This window comes from Hyperolius riggenbachi, chromosome 7 (assembly GCF_040937935.1).
Source record: "Hyperolius riggenbachi isolate aHypRig1 chromosome 7, aHypRig1.pri, whole genome shotgun sequence".
Lineage (NCBI taxonomy): Eukaryota > Metazoa > Chordata > Amphibia > Anura > Hyperoliidae > Hyperolius > Hyperolius riggenbachi.
The window spans coordinates 179,697,065-179,714,484 of NC_090652.1; the positions used below are offsets into that span (position 1 = coordinate 179,697,065).

At 43.4% G+C, this 17,420-nt stretch overlaps 1 protein-coding gene across 1 annotated transcript in view; it reads right to left on the minus strand.

Moving 5' to 3' along the window:
- The window catches only part of COL5A2 (collagen type V alpha 2 chain), a 1,703,177-nt gene that overhangs the window by 135,109 nt on the left and 1,550,648 nt on the right, over positions 1-17,420 (minus strand). Inside the window, exons 45-47 of the mRNA XM_068247348.1 lie at positions 16,208-16,261; positions 16,012-16,119; positions 9,967-10,020 (exon numbers count right to left, since the gene is read on the minus strand). Coding sequence (XP_068103449.1) covers positions 9,967-10,020; positions 16,012-16,119; positions 16,208-16,261 — 216 coding nt within the window. The remainder of the gene's footprint in view (positions 1-9,966; positions 10,021-16,011; positions 16,120-16,207; positions 16,262-17,420) is intronic.

Here is a 17,420-nt window from a genome sequence, read left to right on the forward strand (position 1 = left end):
TCTGAGCACCTGCCATGTTTCATGAGGTGCTAGAATTCCAGGATAGTATAAATACCCCCCAAATGACCCCATTTTGGAAAGAAGACATCCCAAAGTATTCACTGAGAGGCATGGTGAGTTCATAGAAGATTTTATTTTTTGTCACAAGTTAGTGGAAAATGACACTATGTGACAGAAAAAAAAAAGTTTCCATTTCTGCTAACTTGCGACAAAAAAAAAGAAAGAAAAATGAAATCTGCCACGGACTCACCATGCTCCTCTTTGAATACCTTGAAAGGTCTACTTTCCAAAATGGGGTCATTTGTGGGGTGTGTTTACTGTCCTGGCATTTTGAGGGGTGCCTAATTGTAAGCACCCCTGTAAAGCCTAAAGGTGCTCATTGGACTTTGGGCCCCTTAGCGCAGTTAGGCTGAAAAAAAATGCCACACATGTGGTATTGCCGTACTCAGGAGAAGTAGTATAATGTGTTTTTGGGTGTATTTTTACACATACCCATGCTGGGTGGGAGAAATATGTCTGTCAGGTTACACAAAATTGGTGCATGCAGCGCTGCAGGACGAGATTTCTCCTCCGCAGGAAAAAAGATAAGTTTGCAGAGGCATATGAGCTGAGGGGCGGTGTTGGAGTTCCTATGCTTTGGCAAGCACTTTGTATCAAAAAGAACTCTGGCAATGATTTGTTCATCCACATCGATCGGTGTGAATGGATAAATCGGGTTTGCCAGGGCATACGAGCTGAGTGGGTGGACGTTTTTGGGTGGCAGCTGCTATGTCCTGGCAGACGCCTTCCCCTCTTTTTTTTCAAAAAATTTTTGGCAGATATTTTTTCATCCACATTGATTGATTGATTGTTTGACTGTCATTTTTCCTTTCAGCGCAGAGTGCATTACCCATATGCCCAATATAAGGAGTATAGCAGAAACCCCTAATACTGGCCATACATGTAATGATTGCAAAGACCCTAAAATGCCAGGACAGACCCCACGAATGATGCCATTTTGGAAAGAGGACACCCCAAAGTATTCTGTAAGGTGCATGGTGAGTTCATAGAAGATTTTATTTTTTGTCACAAGTTAGCAATGATTGTTGTTTTGTTTTTTCACAAAATGTCATTTTCCGCTAACTTGTGACAAAAAATAAAATTTTCTATGAACTCACCATGGCCCTCATGGAATACCTTGGCGCGTATTCTTTCCAAAATGGGGTCATTTGTGGGGTTTGTTAACTGTCCTGGCAAGTGGGGGGGAGGGGGTGCTAAATTGTAAGCACCCCTGTAAAGCCTGAAGGTGCTCATTGGACTTTGGGCCCCTTAGCGCAGTTAGGCTGAAAAAAAATGCCACACATGTGGTATTGCCGTACTCAGGAGAAGTAGTATAATGTGTTTTTGGGTGTATTTTTACACATACCCATGCTGGGTGGGAGAAATATCTCTGTAAATGACAATTTTTTTTTTTTTTTTTTTTTACACACAATTATCCATTTACAGAGATATTTCTCCCACTCAGCATGAGTATGTGTAAAAATACACCGTAAAAAACATTATACTACTTCTCCTGAGTACGGCGATACCACATGTGTGGCACTTTTTTGCACCCTAACTGCGCTAAGGGGCCCAAAGTCCAATGAGTACCTTTTAGAAAGAAGACACCCCAAGGTATTCTGTTAGGCGTATGGTGCGTTCTTAGAAGATTTTATTTCTTGTCACAAGTTAGCGGAAATTGATTTTTATTGTTTTTTTTCCACAAAGTGTCATTTTCCGCTAACTTGTGACAAAGAATAAAATCTTCTATGAACTCACCATACTCCTAATGGAATACCTTGGGGTGTCTTCTTTCTAAAATGGGGTCATTTGTGGGGTTCCTATATTGCCCTGGCATTTTAGGGGCCCTAAACCGTGAGGGGTAGTCTTGAAACCAAATGTCTCAAAATGACCTGTGAAATCATAAAGGTACTCATTGGACATTGGAGTTCATAGAAGATTTTATTTTTTCTCACAAGTTAGCGGAAATTGATTTTTATTGTTTTTTTTTCACAAACTGTCATTTTCTGCTAACTTGTGCCAAAAAATAAAATCTTATATGAACTCCCCATACTCCTAACTGAATACCTTGGAGTGTCTTCTTTCTAAAATGGGGTCATTTGTGGGGTTCCTATACTGTCCTGGCATTTTAGGGGACCTAAACCGTGAGGAGTAGTCTTGAAACCAAATGTCTCAAAATGACCTGTGAAATCCTAAAGGTACTCATTGGACTTTGGGCCCCTTAGCGCAGTTAGGGTGCAAAAAAGTGCCCCACATGGTATCGCTGCACTCGGGAGAAGTAGTATAATGTGTTTTGGGGTGTATTTTTACATATACCCATGCTGGGTGGGAGAAATATCTCTGTAAATTGACAATTGTGTGTAAAAAAAATCAAAAAAATTGTCATTTACAGAGATATTTCTCCCACCCAGCATGGGTATATGTAAAAATACACCGCAAAACACATTATACTACTTCTCCTGAGTAAGGCAATACCACATGTGTGGCACTTTTTTTGCGGAGCTGGGAAAAAAGGGCGCAGGCAGCTAGTGGACAAAAAGGGCGCCGCCATTCACTCCCATAATAAATAACGTTTAATGGGCGCCAAGCAGGAAAAAAGGGCGCCGGTGCTAAATAAAGTTTTCAAACGGCGCCCGGAGCTAAATAAAGTTTACAAACGGCGCCCGGAGATGTTTAATGATTTATAACTGAGCTTGTGGTGATTTACGTTTATAAAATGCACCCGTGCCGAATAACGTTTATGAAAATACTAAACATATTTATCTTATTTAAATAATTAAAACATTATTTAAAGTTTTATCCCTTACTGTTTTTAAAACATTATTCACAAAATAAAGCGATCAGCGCGTAATGTAAATTGAAATATATTTTTTGGAGTGAAAACATTATTATCCACATAATAAAGCGGTGACTAAGGGGGGTGGTTAGGGTTAGGCATCACCAGGGGGGTCTTAGGTTTAGGCACCACCAGGGGGGTCTTAGGTTTAGGCACCACCAGGGGGGTCTTAGGTTTAGGCACCACCAGGGGGGTCTTAGGTTTAGGCACCACCAGGGGGGGTCTTAGGTTTAGGCACCACCAGGTGGGTCTTAGGTTTAGGCACCCCCAGGGGGTCTTAGGTTTAGGCACCACCAGGGGGTCTAGGGGTTAGGGATAGGTACAGGGAGGGCTTTGGGGTGGTTAGTTTTAAGCACCACCAGGGGGTCTTAGGTTTAGGCACCACCAGGGGGGTCTTAGGTTTAGGCACCACCAGGGGGGTCTTAGGTTTAGGCACCACCAGGGGGGTCTTAGGTTTAGGCACCACCAGGGGGGTCTAGGAGTTAGGGATAGGTACAGGGAGGGTTCTGTGTGAGAGTAGGGTTAGGTATAGTTACATTACAATATAAATCCCCAGGGAGGTGGTTAGGGTTAGGCACCACCAGGGGGGTCTTAGGTTTAGGCACCACCAGGGGGGGTCTTAGGTTTAGGCACCACCAGGGGGGTCTAGGGGTTAGGGATAGGTACAGGGAGGGTTCTGTGTGAGAGTAGGCTTAGGTATAGTTTTACTAAAATTTTAGTAATATTTACTAATGTTTTACAACACTTATTACGAACGTAGTTATATTTATATCATCGTTATAAAGAATATTTTCAGATTTTATTATAAGAACAAACCATAAATGAAGGTTATTCACAATAATATACAATTATAACAATTAATCATATATTATCGTTATTTTAATAAACGTAATTCTAAGTTTCACTTTTGAAACAGGGAAGATTAAAGTTTTCACAATTGCCGATTTCATAAACATTATTTAATGATTTATAAATTTGTTAAACATTATTTGTAAACCAAATATAGCACACTATTTTTATAAACGCTATTAAAGATTAATTGTTAATTAGCGTTTACACCCCGCGCCCTTTTTGTCCAGGCGCCCTTTTTGTACATACGCCTTTTTTGCACCCTAACTGTGCTAAGGGGCCCAAAGTCCAATGAGCACCTTCAGGCTTTACAGGAGTGCTTACAATTTAGCACCCCCTCCCCCCCCACTTGCCAGGACAGTTAACAAACCCCACAAATGACCCCATTTTGGAAAGAATACACGCCAATGTATTCCATGAGGGCCATGGTGGGTTCATAGAAAATTTTATTTTTTGTCACAAGTTAGCGGAAAATGACATTTTGTGAAAAAACAAAACAAAACAACAATCTCTGCTAACTTGTGACAAAAAATAAAATCTTCTATGAACTCACCATGCACCTTACGGAATACTTTGGGGTGTCCTCTTTCCAAAATGGCATCATTCGTGGGGTCTGTCCTGGCATTTTAGGGTCTCTGCAATCATTACATGTATGGCCAGTATTAGGGGTTTCTGCTATACTCCTTATATTGGGCATATGGGTAATGCACTCTGCGCTGAAAGGAAAATGACCGTCAAACAATCAATCAATCAATGTGGATGAAAAAATATCTGCCAAAAAAAATTTGAAAAAAAAAGAGGGGAAGGCGTCTGCCAGGACATAGGAGCTGCCACCCAAAAACGTCCACCCACTCAGCTCGTATGCCCTGGCAAACCCAATTTATCCATTCACACCGATCGATGTGGATGAACAAATCATTGCCAGAGTTCTTTTTGATACAAAGTGCTTGCCAAAGCATAGGAACTCCAACACCGCCCCTCAGCTCATATGCCTCTGCAAACTTATCTTTTTTCCTGCGGAGGAGAAATCTCGTCCTGCAGCGCTGCATGCACCAATTTTGTGTAACCTGACAGTCCTTCTGAGGACAAACCTCTCCTCCTCCATGGGACAATGTGCGAAGTGCAAATCACACAGAGTTGTGGCAAAGTACATTACGCATTATTTGTCCCAAGTGAAAGGAGAGGTTTCTGGCAGCCCTGTGTATTACAGTCTCTCGAAACCAGATGTTTGGTTTCACACTGCATATTGGCATATCCGGTGGGTCGAGCCCGCCGCACCGTAGCGCCCAAAACAGACCTTCAGGGAATACCACAAGAGTAGCATTCGGCCTAATAATGAACTGCGTCACCATAGACTAACATGACTTCCGGGCCGACCTAAATTGCCGCAGAAGCCACGCAGTAACGTAGGCATGCACTAGCGTTAAGTCAAGCACTTCCGGCGTAGGGGGGGGGGACCGCAAAGTGTGACTTTCGCTAGGCAATTTGCCCTAACGCATCGCAGCAGTGTGAAATAGCACCGAGAGACCCTTGTGTGCCTACTGCTGTGTCTGGAGTTCCCTACTCTCTAATAGTGTACCTGCTCGTGGTACCTCTCAAAACACACCCCTAGGCATAGGCCAGGCTGGTCAGGACAGGTGGGACAGTAAACAGTGGTGTCACGCCTTATTCCAGCCCTGCTGCAGACACAACAACGTTTTCTTCGGATGCGGTGACCTGGGGTACTCGGAATTGGATAGGAGTAATGCCTTCCATGCAGCTGGCTAGTTGCATCTGGGGGTTGGGCCACGGCACCTCCTGGATACAAGAGTTCCATAACGATCTCTTTTTGAAATTGAACAAAAGATCCAGTTCTCCCAGCCTTACTGTAGAGAACAAAGCTGTTGTAAATTGCCATTTGAATGAGGTAAAAAGACACTTTTTTTTACCAGCGTCTTGTTTTCCGGTAAATTAAATAGGGCGCTAACCTCTGGTCATTGAAGTCCACCCCATGTTAGTATTACAGTCGTGGACGACAAGGGGTTTTTCAATTACCTCAGTTCGCCATTGAATTTCGACTGTCGTGTCTGCGTGAATGGTGGACAGACAGAAAGTAAACGTCCCTCTTGTACTTCCATTTCACCGCGAGCAGGTCGTCAGCACACAAGGCAGCCCTTTGCCCCCGTTGAAGTCTGGTGGTAATGAGCCGTTGGGGGAAGCCCCGGCAACTAGGCCGCACGGTGCCACAGCATCGGATTCCTTCTATTTTTATGTGCTGAAAGAGGGCCACACTTGTGTAATAATTGTCCACAAAAAAATGGTACCCCTTCTGGAACAAGGGTGACACCAAGTCCCACACAACCTTTCCACTGCTCCCCAGGTAGTCAGGGCATCCGTCCGGCTCCAATTTTGAGTCTTTCCCCTCATAGACCCTAAAATAAGATGTATAGCCTGTGGCCCTTTCACAGAGCTTATACAGTTTCACCCCATACCGGGCACGCTTGCTTGGGATGTACTGTTTGATGCGAAGGCGCCTGGTAAAACGTACGAGGGACTAGTCTACGCAGATGTCCTGTTCAGGGGTATAAGCATCTGCAAATCTGGATGACAGGTGGTCTATGAAGGGCTGAATTTTGTGGAGCCGGTCACTAGCAGGGTGGTCACTTCGATGACAGGTTTTGTTGTTATTGAAGTGCAGGAAGTGCACGATGTTCTCAAATCGTGTCCTGGACATGGCAGCAGAGTACAAGGGAACGTGATATGCTGGGGCCGTAGACCAATAAGACCCCAACACATTCAGTTTGACTAGTCCCATGTGAAGGAGAAGGCCCAAAAAATGTTTAATTTCAGAAACTTGGACTGGTTTCCACCGAAAAGGCTGGGCAAGGAAGTTATTCGGATTGGCGGTTATAAATTGTGTGGCCTTACGGTTGGTCTCTGCCACGACTAAGTCTAAGAGATCCTGGGTGATGAACAGAAAAAGTCTAGGGACGATCCTAGATTATCTGTCTCCATCTGGACTCCAGACTGGGCGGTGAAAGGGGGCAGTAAGGGTGCGGCGGAATCAGGGGATTGCCAATTGGGATTTGCCAGCACCTCTGGTAAACTAGGGGTAGTACGGGCCCGTCTTCTTAGTGGCTGCGACTGGGATCTTACTGCACGTGCCACCGAACCAGTTTCAACTTCCATGCTGGTGCTCGCCACTTCACCAGGGTATAAGGAAGCACTGGTGCTAAGTCCAGGAGATGCTGTGCTGCTGGTGCCTGCCCCACCATAAAATCTCAGACCAGCACTAGCACCACTCTGCTGCCCTTGAGGCTGATCCTGCGCCACCTGCGGTCCACCGACATGGGGTGTGGTACGCCTGGCTCTAGCCGGGACCTCAACCTCGTCATCACTATAGGTCAGTGAGCCACTGTACTCTACAGGTTCAAACTCTGACCCAGAAGATTCATCGAATGAGTCATCCCAATCGTCCTCATCCAACTGGGCCATGTACCTGAACACCTCATCATCGGAATACCCCTTTCTTGCCATGGTGGACTGCTAATTTAGCAGGTATTCCTCTGAGACTACCCAGAAAAAAGAGCACTTACCTAGCAAAAGGGAGTACTTGAGGAGCAGAAAGCTGAGGTCACGGAGTTTTGATTAAAAACAAAATCAAAACTGATCTTTACAGTGCCACAGCTATTGTACAGTGTTTTTTGCAGTTATCAGAAAAAAAAATTCTGTCACTGTGGAGGTCACTGAACGCAAGTGCAGGCGAACGATCAGGCCTGATCGGGCAAACACTGCGTTTTTAGTGGATGTTAGTAATGATCACTTACAGATACTATATAGTACCAATGTTGATTAGCGACAGTGATGTCGCTAATTAGTGACTGTGGTGCAGTGGGTTGAGCACTAACTGACACTAACAAAGGGGCCTAGATAACTGGCCTAACTGCTAACACTAGTGATACTAAAAAGTGACAGTTTTCACTGATCACTGTTTTTAGATTACTAGGATAGTGACAGGGTGGTGATCTGGGGTGGGGGGTGGCGAGTGGGGAATCAGAGGCAATCAGAAACAATTATGAGAAAACAAAGCCAATCACAAGGTAATCAAAGCCAATCACAAGGTAATCAAAGGCAATCACAGGGCAACCACAGGCCAATCACAGGGCACTCAAATCACGGAACATTCAAAGCCAATCACGGGACAATCAAAGCCAATCACAGGCATATCAAAGCCAATCACAGGCCAATCAAAGCCAATCACAAGGCAATCACAGGGCAATCACAGCCAATCACGGGACAACCAAAGCCGATCACGGGACAATCAAAGCCGATCACGGGACAATCAAATACAATTACAGCATAATGTCAGCACAATCAAATACAATTACAGCACAATCAAATACAATGCACTGGGAAGGTGATGGGGGGGGGGGGGGGGGTCTGAGGGCGATCTGAGGGTGTGGGGGTTGATTAGGTGCCCGCACGGGGCAGATTGGGTCCTGATCTGATGGGTGTCAGACACAGGGGGTGACGATGGGAGATCAGTGAGGGATTACAGGGGATAATAGATGTAAACAATGCACTGGGGAGGTTATCAGGAGGGGGGTCTGAGGGCACTCTGAGGGTCTGGATGGGTGATCAGGTGCCCCCAAGGGACAGTTTAGGGTCTGCTCTGATGGGTGGTGGTGACAAGGGGTGACAGACAGGTGATAGACAGGTGATTAGTGGGTGATCTGTGGGTAAGGCAGATGTATACAAATGTATACAGTATACATGGGGGTGGTCTGGGGGGATCTGAGGGTAGGGGGGGTGATCAAGGGACCCTAGGGGGCAGTTAGGGACCTAATCTAGGGGATAGCGTTGACAGTTAGTGACAGGGAGTGATTGATGGGTTTTTAGGGGGGTGCTTGGGTGCAAACAGTGGTGTGCTGGGGTTAGCAGGGGGGGTTCTGAGGGCTGGGGTGGGCGATCGGGGGGTCTGGGTGGCAAAAGTGTGTGTTTTTATATTTACCTACAGGGCGGCCGTCCTCTCTGATGGTCGCACGACGAAGTGACCATCAGAGGAGGAGGCAGCCTGTATAATACACTTTGTTACATAAACAAAGTATATTATACACTTTTGATTGGCACGATCGGCGCATTTGAAACCCGCCGGCACTGCTAATTGGCCGGCAGGTCATCGCGCCAGGTGGGCGGAGTCACTTGCCGGCGGCAGATCACGTCATGCATGACGCGATCGCCACACAGCCACGCCTGCTGCCGCCGCCGATGGGCGTATTGCGGTCGTTTGGGCCCAGCCCTTGCGCCGCCCATCGGCTTAAGGCGGTCGGCAAGTGGTTAAACAATTATTGCACACTTTCTGTAAAACCAATAAACTTAATTTCACTTCTCAAATATCACTGTGTGTGTTTCCTATATGATATATTTAACTGACATTTTTTATCGTAACAACCAATGATTTATACAGGCAAATCATGACGACTAACAAGGTTGCCCAAACTTTCGCATCCTACTGTAACCGACAGGTTTTGGACTAGTCCATCTCTTCATAGGGGATTCTCAGCAAGGCTTTTATTCTTTATAGAGATATTCCCTAAAAAGGATGTAAACAATAATGCTGGCCAGCTTCCCTGCTTGCTACAAAGCTTTTTGGCAGTTGGACAGAGCAACTGCCATTCACTAAGTGCTTTTGAAAATAAATAAATCCCTGAGAATCCCCCATGAAGAGATGAACTAGTCCAAAACCTATCGGTAATGTCAGATTTCTACTACCTACTGTAAGTGACAGCAACATAGGAGAAAAGTAATATATGGCTCATTTTACTCTAGAAAAAACATACGTCTTATTTGTATGTGTTTGCACATATTTTAAATTTTACAATTTTTCACCATCGTTTCCCTTTAAACTCTAAACAATTTAAATCTAAAAGAAAAAAGCACTGTACTGAATTAATTAAAGTAATATCTAAAAAAAAAATATATTTTTCATCCATGAGTGTCTCATATAGGCCCAATTATTGTGTACACTTTTCAACTATGTAGGCCCCCTACTTCTTCTTGTCTATAAATGTATATAACTATACGTATATAACTATGTATATAACGTATATCACTATAACTGTAAAGTTACCTTCTTAATGTAAAATGTGTTTATTTTTATTTCTCTGAAACGAACATATGGTACATGATAAACGCCATGCTAATGTAAAGTAGGCAGTTTGTAATACAGAGTTAAAACTGTAAACATTCAAATGAAATCATACCCTGGGGCCAAAAGGTCCAAGAAGACCAGCAGCACCTTGTTCACCAAGAGGACCCTGAAAAAGTAAAATGCACAAATGGAAATAAGTAATTTCTTGTATTGTAAAATAAAAATATTTTAAAGCAAAACTGCAGGCACAACTCTAATTAAACATAGAAAAACAAAAATTTGCTTTCCTAAAACAGAAAGAATTTGCGATAATTCAGGTTGGAGTGAGCTCGAGATGTCTCCCAGGCACCACTGCTGAATATATGCAAATTAACCATTGTACCCTTAGAAGCTAAACACACCTCCAGAACCGCAGGAATGCAATGATGTGTCAGCTTGTTAAATTGTACAGAGCCATAATAATCCAACATGCATACAGACTGTTTCGGATTGTTTGATCCTCATCAGTGCATGGCATGGATTAATTTGGCTCTATGGAGTAGGGCTTGTAAACCGAGAGGTACAGACAGACTAACCAGCAAGCTCATGGTGACCCAGAACTCACTGGAGTGTGTAAGGGACTACAATGGTCCTAAAAGCCCCCTTACTAAGATGTTAAGAAAAACAAAAATTTGCTTTCCTAAAACAGAAAGAATTTGCGATAATTCAGGTTGGAGTGAGCTCGAGATGTCTCCCAGGCACCACTGCTGAATATATGCAAATTAACCATTGTACACTTAGCAGCTAAACACACCTCCAGAACCGCTGGAATGCAATGATGTGTCAGCTTGTTAAATTGTACAGAGCCATAATAATCCAACATGCATACAGACTGTTTCGGATTGTTTGATCCTCATCAGTGCATGGCATGGATTAATTTGGCTCTATGGAGTAGGGCTTGTAAACCGAGAGGTACAGACTAACCAGCAAGCTCATGGTGACCCAGAACTCACTGGAGTGTGTAAGGGACTACAATGGTCCTAAAAGCCCCCTTACTAAGATGTTAAGAAAAACAAAAATTTGCTTTCCTAAAACAGAAAGAATTTGCGATAATTCAGGTTGGAGTGAGCTCGAGATGTCTCCCAGGCACCACTGCTGAATATATGCAAATTAACCATTGTACCCTTAGAAGCTAAACACACCTCCAGAACCGCTGGAATGCAATGATGTGTCAGCTTGTTAAATTGTACAGAGCCATAATAATCCAACATGCATACAGACTGTTTCGGATTGTTTGATCCTCATCAGTGCATGGCATGGATTAATTTGGCTCTATGGAGTAGGGCTTGTAAACCGAGAGGTACAGACTAACCAGCAAGCTCATGGTGACCCAGAACTCACTGGAGTGTGTAAGGGACTACAATGGTCCTAAAAGCCCCCTTACTAAGATGTTAAAGAGAACCCGAGGTGGGAATTACTTTTACTATTGGGGCACAGAGGCTGGTTGTGCGCACTAAGACCAGCCTCTGTTGCCCCATCGTGTGCCTCCATGTCCCCCCTGCTCGCCGCTATACCCCCCGCATTGCTGGCGACACGCAGCGTGTCGCCAGCTCAATGTTTACCTTGCGCTGTCTGTCAGCGCCGCTCCCCCGCCTCCTCCGCATCGGCGCCACCCGCCGCGTCACTTCCCTCCTATCAGCGGGAGGGAAGGGACACGGGCGGGTGCGCCGATGCGGAGGAGGCAGGGGAGCAGCGCTGACTGACAGCGCAAGGTAAACATTGAGCTGGCGACACGCTGCGTGTCGCCAGCAATGCGGGGGGTATAGCGGCGAGCAGGGGGGACATGGAGGCACACGATGGGGCAACAGAGGCTGGTCTTAGTGCGCACAACCAGCCTCTGTGCCCCAATAGTAAAAGTAATTCCCACCTCGGGTTCTCTTTAAGAAAAACAAAAATTTGCTTTCCTAAAACAGAAAGAATTTGCGATAATTCAGGTTGGAGTGAGCTCGAGATGTCTCCCAGGCACCACTGCTGAATATATGCAAATTAACCATTGTACCCTTATTAAACATTAATTAAACATAGATTATAAAATCTAGGGAAGGTTACTTGACTTCAATTCTCTTACAAGAAATTAAAAAATGCTGCACCAGAGCTTGCATGAAATTGCCACTGGAGTTTAATCTAATTTACTGTTGAGGTTCTCCATTGGAGTTTAATCTAATTTACTGTTGAGGTTCTGAATTCAGGGGACTTTTTAAACCAATGTTTTCCACAACATCTTTCTGGGAGACCTGGACATGAGGAAGAGAATTTTGCCCATCTAGACCAGGACAAGGATACTTTGTGAAGGCTGTAGAATGACAAGAAAAGACTGAGAACACTTTATATCATGCTTTTCTGCTAGAGGACTCAAAGCACCAGATCTGCAGCCTCTAGGGCGCACTCTGTAGACAGTTGCAGTGTTAGGGAGTCTTGCCCAAGGTCTCCTCTCTGAATAGGCGCTGCCTTACTGAACAGGAATACCCAAGATTTGAACCCTGGTCTTCTGTGTCAGAGGCAGAGCCCTAACCCAGAACAATATCCAGACATTGCTGGATGTTCTGCTTCCCTCAAAACTCAAACATACAGTATATGTAGTCAGGTTTTCAAATAACAAACAATTCATTTTAACCACTTCCCAACTGAGGGGTTTTACCCCTTCAGCATCCGAGCAATTTTCTCCTTTCAGCGCTCCTTACATTCATTCGCCTATAACTTTATCATTACTTATCACAATAAAATGAACTATATCTTGTTTTTTTCACCACCAATTAGGCTTTCTTTAGGTGGGACACTATGCCAATAATTATTTTATTCTAAATGTGTTTAAATGGGAAAATAGGAAAACATTTGGAAAAAAAAACATTATTTTTCAGTTTTCCGCCATTATAGTTTTTAAATAATGCATGCTACTGTAATTAAAATCCATGAAATGTATTTGCCCATTTGTCCCGGTTATAAAACCGTTTAAATTATGTCCCTATCACAATGTTTGGCGCCAATATTTTATTTGGAAATAAAGGTGCATTTTTTTCAGTTTTGCGTCCATCCCTAATTACAAGCCCATAGTTTACAAAGTAACAGTGTTATACCCTCTTGACATAAATATTTAAAAAGTTCAGTGCATTTTTTTTTTATTGTAATTTTTTTTTTAATTACAAAAAAAATAAAAATTGGGGAGTGAGGGAGGTAAGGAGTTAATTTTTTGTGTAAAATTAATGTATTTGTATGTGAAAAATGCTTTAGGGTGTAGTTTTACTATTTGGCCACAAGATGGCAACATTAACTTATTATTTAATGCAACCTGCAAGCATCCTTCCGGACGCTTGCAGGAAGTACTAGGAGGCTGGGGAAGTTTTTTTTTTTCACAATGATCGCGCTGCTTATCGGAGAAGCAGCGGATCATTGCGGGGCTTAGATCAACGAACGGGAATGGATTTTCCCGTTCATTGATCACCGGGCGAGCGGCCGGCAGCGTGTTTACGAACGGGAGTGCGCGCACGTGCGAGCGGGAGCGCGGACAGCGGCGGGGGGTGCGTATATCTACGCTCCGGGCGGGGAACTCAAGTCCAAAGGAGCGTAGATATACTGTACCCGGGCGGCGAAGTGGTTAAGAATTTATAGGTTTAATAAAAACAAATATATTTTTTATCCTTTATAGAATATAACCCTCTAGGATTTTATGATTTATTATAGATGTTAGTAAGTATGTCATGAGTTATATATTATGCATGCTTGATCTATCACATAATTATAAGGAACAGGTATTTTATTTTGTTTTATCCAATTTAATACTGAAAAATCTAAATCAAGAAGAAATTTAGACAATGTGTTTGTCAGACTGCTGATTCAGAAAGTTTTTCCTCTGTCTAAAAATTAGTTTACCTGGGGTGTTAAGCATTAAACAAATCTTAAAGAGAGTCTGAAGCGAGAATAAAACTCGCTTTTTCCCTTATATTCAGCAGGGGCATGTTTGCCCCTGCTAAAACGCCGCTATCCCACGGCGGAACGGGGGTCCTTTACCCCTCAAATCCCCCCCTGCAAAATCCACAACCAACTTGGTCGTAGATTTTGCTGCTCATGGAGGCAGAGCTATGAGCTGTAACTCTGCCCCATGCGCATCTATCAGCGGCGGATCTCCGCCTCCTCCTCCCGCTCCATGTTTGCCCGTTTCCCAAATCCCCTCCGTGCTGTGCAGGGAGCGCTTCCTGCTTGAGGCAGGGCTAACGGCCGCAGCCCTGCCTCTCAGCGCGTCTATCAGCGCTGATCGCCGCCTCTTCCCCGTCCCTCTCAGTCTTCCTTCACTGAGAGGGGCGGGGAGGAGGCGGAGATCCGCCGTTGATAGACGCGCATGGGGCAGAGCTACAGCTCATAGCTCTGCCTTCATGAGCAGCAAAATCTATGACCAAGTTGGTTATGGATTTTGCAGGGGGGGATTTGAGGGGTAAAAGACCCCCGCAAACATGCCCCTGCTGAATATAAGGGAAAAAACGAGTTTTATTCTCACTTCAGAGTCTCTTTAAGATGTTTATATAGCCTTGGACAATCTAGACGCTACATGACACAATTGTTTGTGCAATTCGATTACGATACTATTTAAAATCTGATTAAATCCGACATGTCCGATCGAGATTCGATTCAATTCGACTTGCCATTGTTTTGCAATGGCAAATCGGATTGAATCGAATCCCGAACGGACATGTCGGATTTAATCGGATCATAAATAGAATCGTAATCAAATCGCACAAAGAATCGTATCGTGTAGATCGGGCTTTAGAGCCAGTATCTTTATTTGAAGTCCAAAGTATAAGATGAATAGAGACAGCATGAAGTTAGAATGTGCAATGTGAATAGAGATATATTTCTATATGAATCTTATTATTATTAGAAATCCTATATATTATATCTAGAATGTTTTATATGCAGTGATAGAATGAACATTATATTCAACTTCTCTTATATAGAAAAAATATGAACTAGAATATATCCCTCTTCTCTTATATAGAAAAAATATGAACTGGAATATATCCCTAAATACCATATGTCAGCATATGCTCAATTCTGTTTTCTACAGAGATGGACAGAGCCTGTATTGTAAATGATTAGCTATATTATTGCTATCCAGACACAGAGACTTGGGAAATACCTGCTGAATTTGCTAGAATAGCTGAATAGCTAGTTTTGGCCAGTCTTGTGTAGTCACAAACAGACCTTATGTACTGAAGTTACGTGCAGGTAAACAGTGGCACCAAAAGAATAAAAAGGCACAGAGATGCTAAGCTTTGATACATGATACTGCATGAGTTATATGCTCCCTCTATAGCCTGATAAAGCAGGCTATACCTGCGAATTGCGTTGCAACCATTTGTAGTGTGTAAATAAACCATTTTTGTTGAATAATAATCAACAGCATCTTGTGTCTACTTCGAAAGGGGGTAAGTCCGCCGGCACCCCCTCCTTTTTTACCAATTTTAGCTCTTTTTATTCTTTTGGCGCATCTGTTTACCTGCACGTAATCTGAGTCCACCCTTGGTGGAGGGGATTTGGTCCCTTTCTTCTGATCTACAGAGAGCGACTTCTTAATCCAGAGTGGGGACAGGTCTAATTCTCCCCACCTGCCTACATAGTGGTTGCCTGGATGGTAACCCTGGTTTGTGAGTATTAAATTATACTTGCTTATCATTTTCACATTTCCAGTACATACTCCACTATTTGTATGGGAGAGCTGGCAGGCACTCGGGCAACGCTGGTTGGAGCTGGCATATAATACACACCCAGTGAAACTATGTGCTCAAGACAACAGAGCAGCAGAGTCCATGCAAAAACTCAAAAGAAAAATGGAAAATATCGCATGAGATATTTTACTGACTAAAAAAAATTTACCAGAATTGAGCCAATGTGGGTAAGCATTGAGAAATGAATTGTGAATACTCATGCAATTCTTTATATTGTCTTTAGTCTTGTGACATAAATGTTTGGTTCGCTCAAACTAAACAGCTCATTCAAGCAGGTACAAGAGTTAAATAATAAATGTGCTCTACAAAATAATGCAAATATACATATAAAAGTGCCATGTAAAGGTAAGATTTTAATCGTAGGTTGCAGATAAAAGTATACTTTTAAATTTAACACTTACGGGAGGACCTGGAAGACCTTGCAAACCAGTGAAACCTCTGTGTCCTTTCTGCCCTCTTTCTCCCCGTTCACCATTGTCTCCTTTGTCTCCACGAGGACCCTGAGGTCCCTGTATGGAAAATCATAAATAAAACATTACACTGAAAATTATCAATCAGCACAATTTTTACATGTTTTGATAGTAAAAATGAACGTACCGGAAAGCCACGTTTTCCAGCTCTACCTGGAGGACCCACAGGACCACGAGATCCCTAACAAAGAGAAGGAACAATAGATTATTATTTTAAAGTTTGTGCCAACAGCTTGTTGATTAACTATAACTGCAGCTATGCCTTATGCTGTAATCATAACATTTTGACAATGGAAACTGTACTCCAGCAAAGACCAATGGCTAACAAGTGCATACCCCTCTGTATAAGAGATGTATTTTGGGCTGGACAACACCTGAAAATGATTTTAACCTCTTGAGGACCACAGTGTTAAACCCCCCTAAAGACCAGGTCATTAATTTTAAAATAGGCCACTGCAGCTTTAAGGCCAACACACACACACAAGTGATCCCCCCCCCTCCTTTTCTCCCCACCAACAGAGCTCTCTATTGGTGGGGTCTGATCGCCCCCCTAGTGTTTATTTTTTTTTTAAATAAATATTTGTGTCTTTATTTATTTTTTTTTTACTATTTTTTTTTCAAAGCCCTCCTCCCCCCAGCCAGCCAGTCCTGGCGATCAGCTGTCATAGGCTTCTGCCTATGAGAGCGGGTCGCTCTCTAGTGTCCCAGGGGGACAGCCGTGCAGAACACAGCGCTGTACAAGGTAATTAGACGGCTCTTTCGCCGTCTAAGTCTCCTGATCGGCGATCGGCGCTTGGAGACTGAAGGCGCTCCACTCCGCCTACCAACAGGAGATGTGCGCCCAGCCTGCGCGCGATCTCCTGCACTGCGAGCCCCAAGGACCTTACGCTGATCGGTGTTAGGCGGTCCTGGGGCTGCCGCCGCGGGCACGCCCATCTTAAATCCTTACAAATACTTCAAACTCAATACATTTTTCCTTTTCTTCCCCGTATTTTAATTTCTTCTTACCAAAGAACTCGGTTACTGGCACTATTGTCTATGTGAAATATAATCCCATTTTGCAAGACTTTTTGCTGCTTTTATTGTATGTGTGCAATTTGTGTAACATACCTTTATTTAAGCAGTGACTTTTATGTAAAAAGGAAACCACAGTAATAAAGGCACTAATCGCTAGTAAAACAACTGTAAAATTACAGATATTGTATTTTTTTCATTGAAATAGATATTACTAATAGTACAACTACTATTAGTTTTACGTAATTATGTTAGTAAAATAGTAAAATAGTAATTTTTACAGATATTTTACTATTTCCTAACCTGACCCCATTCTCACTTGAACC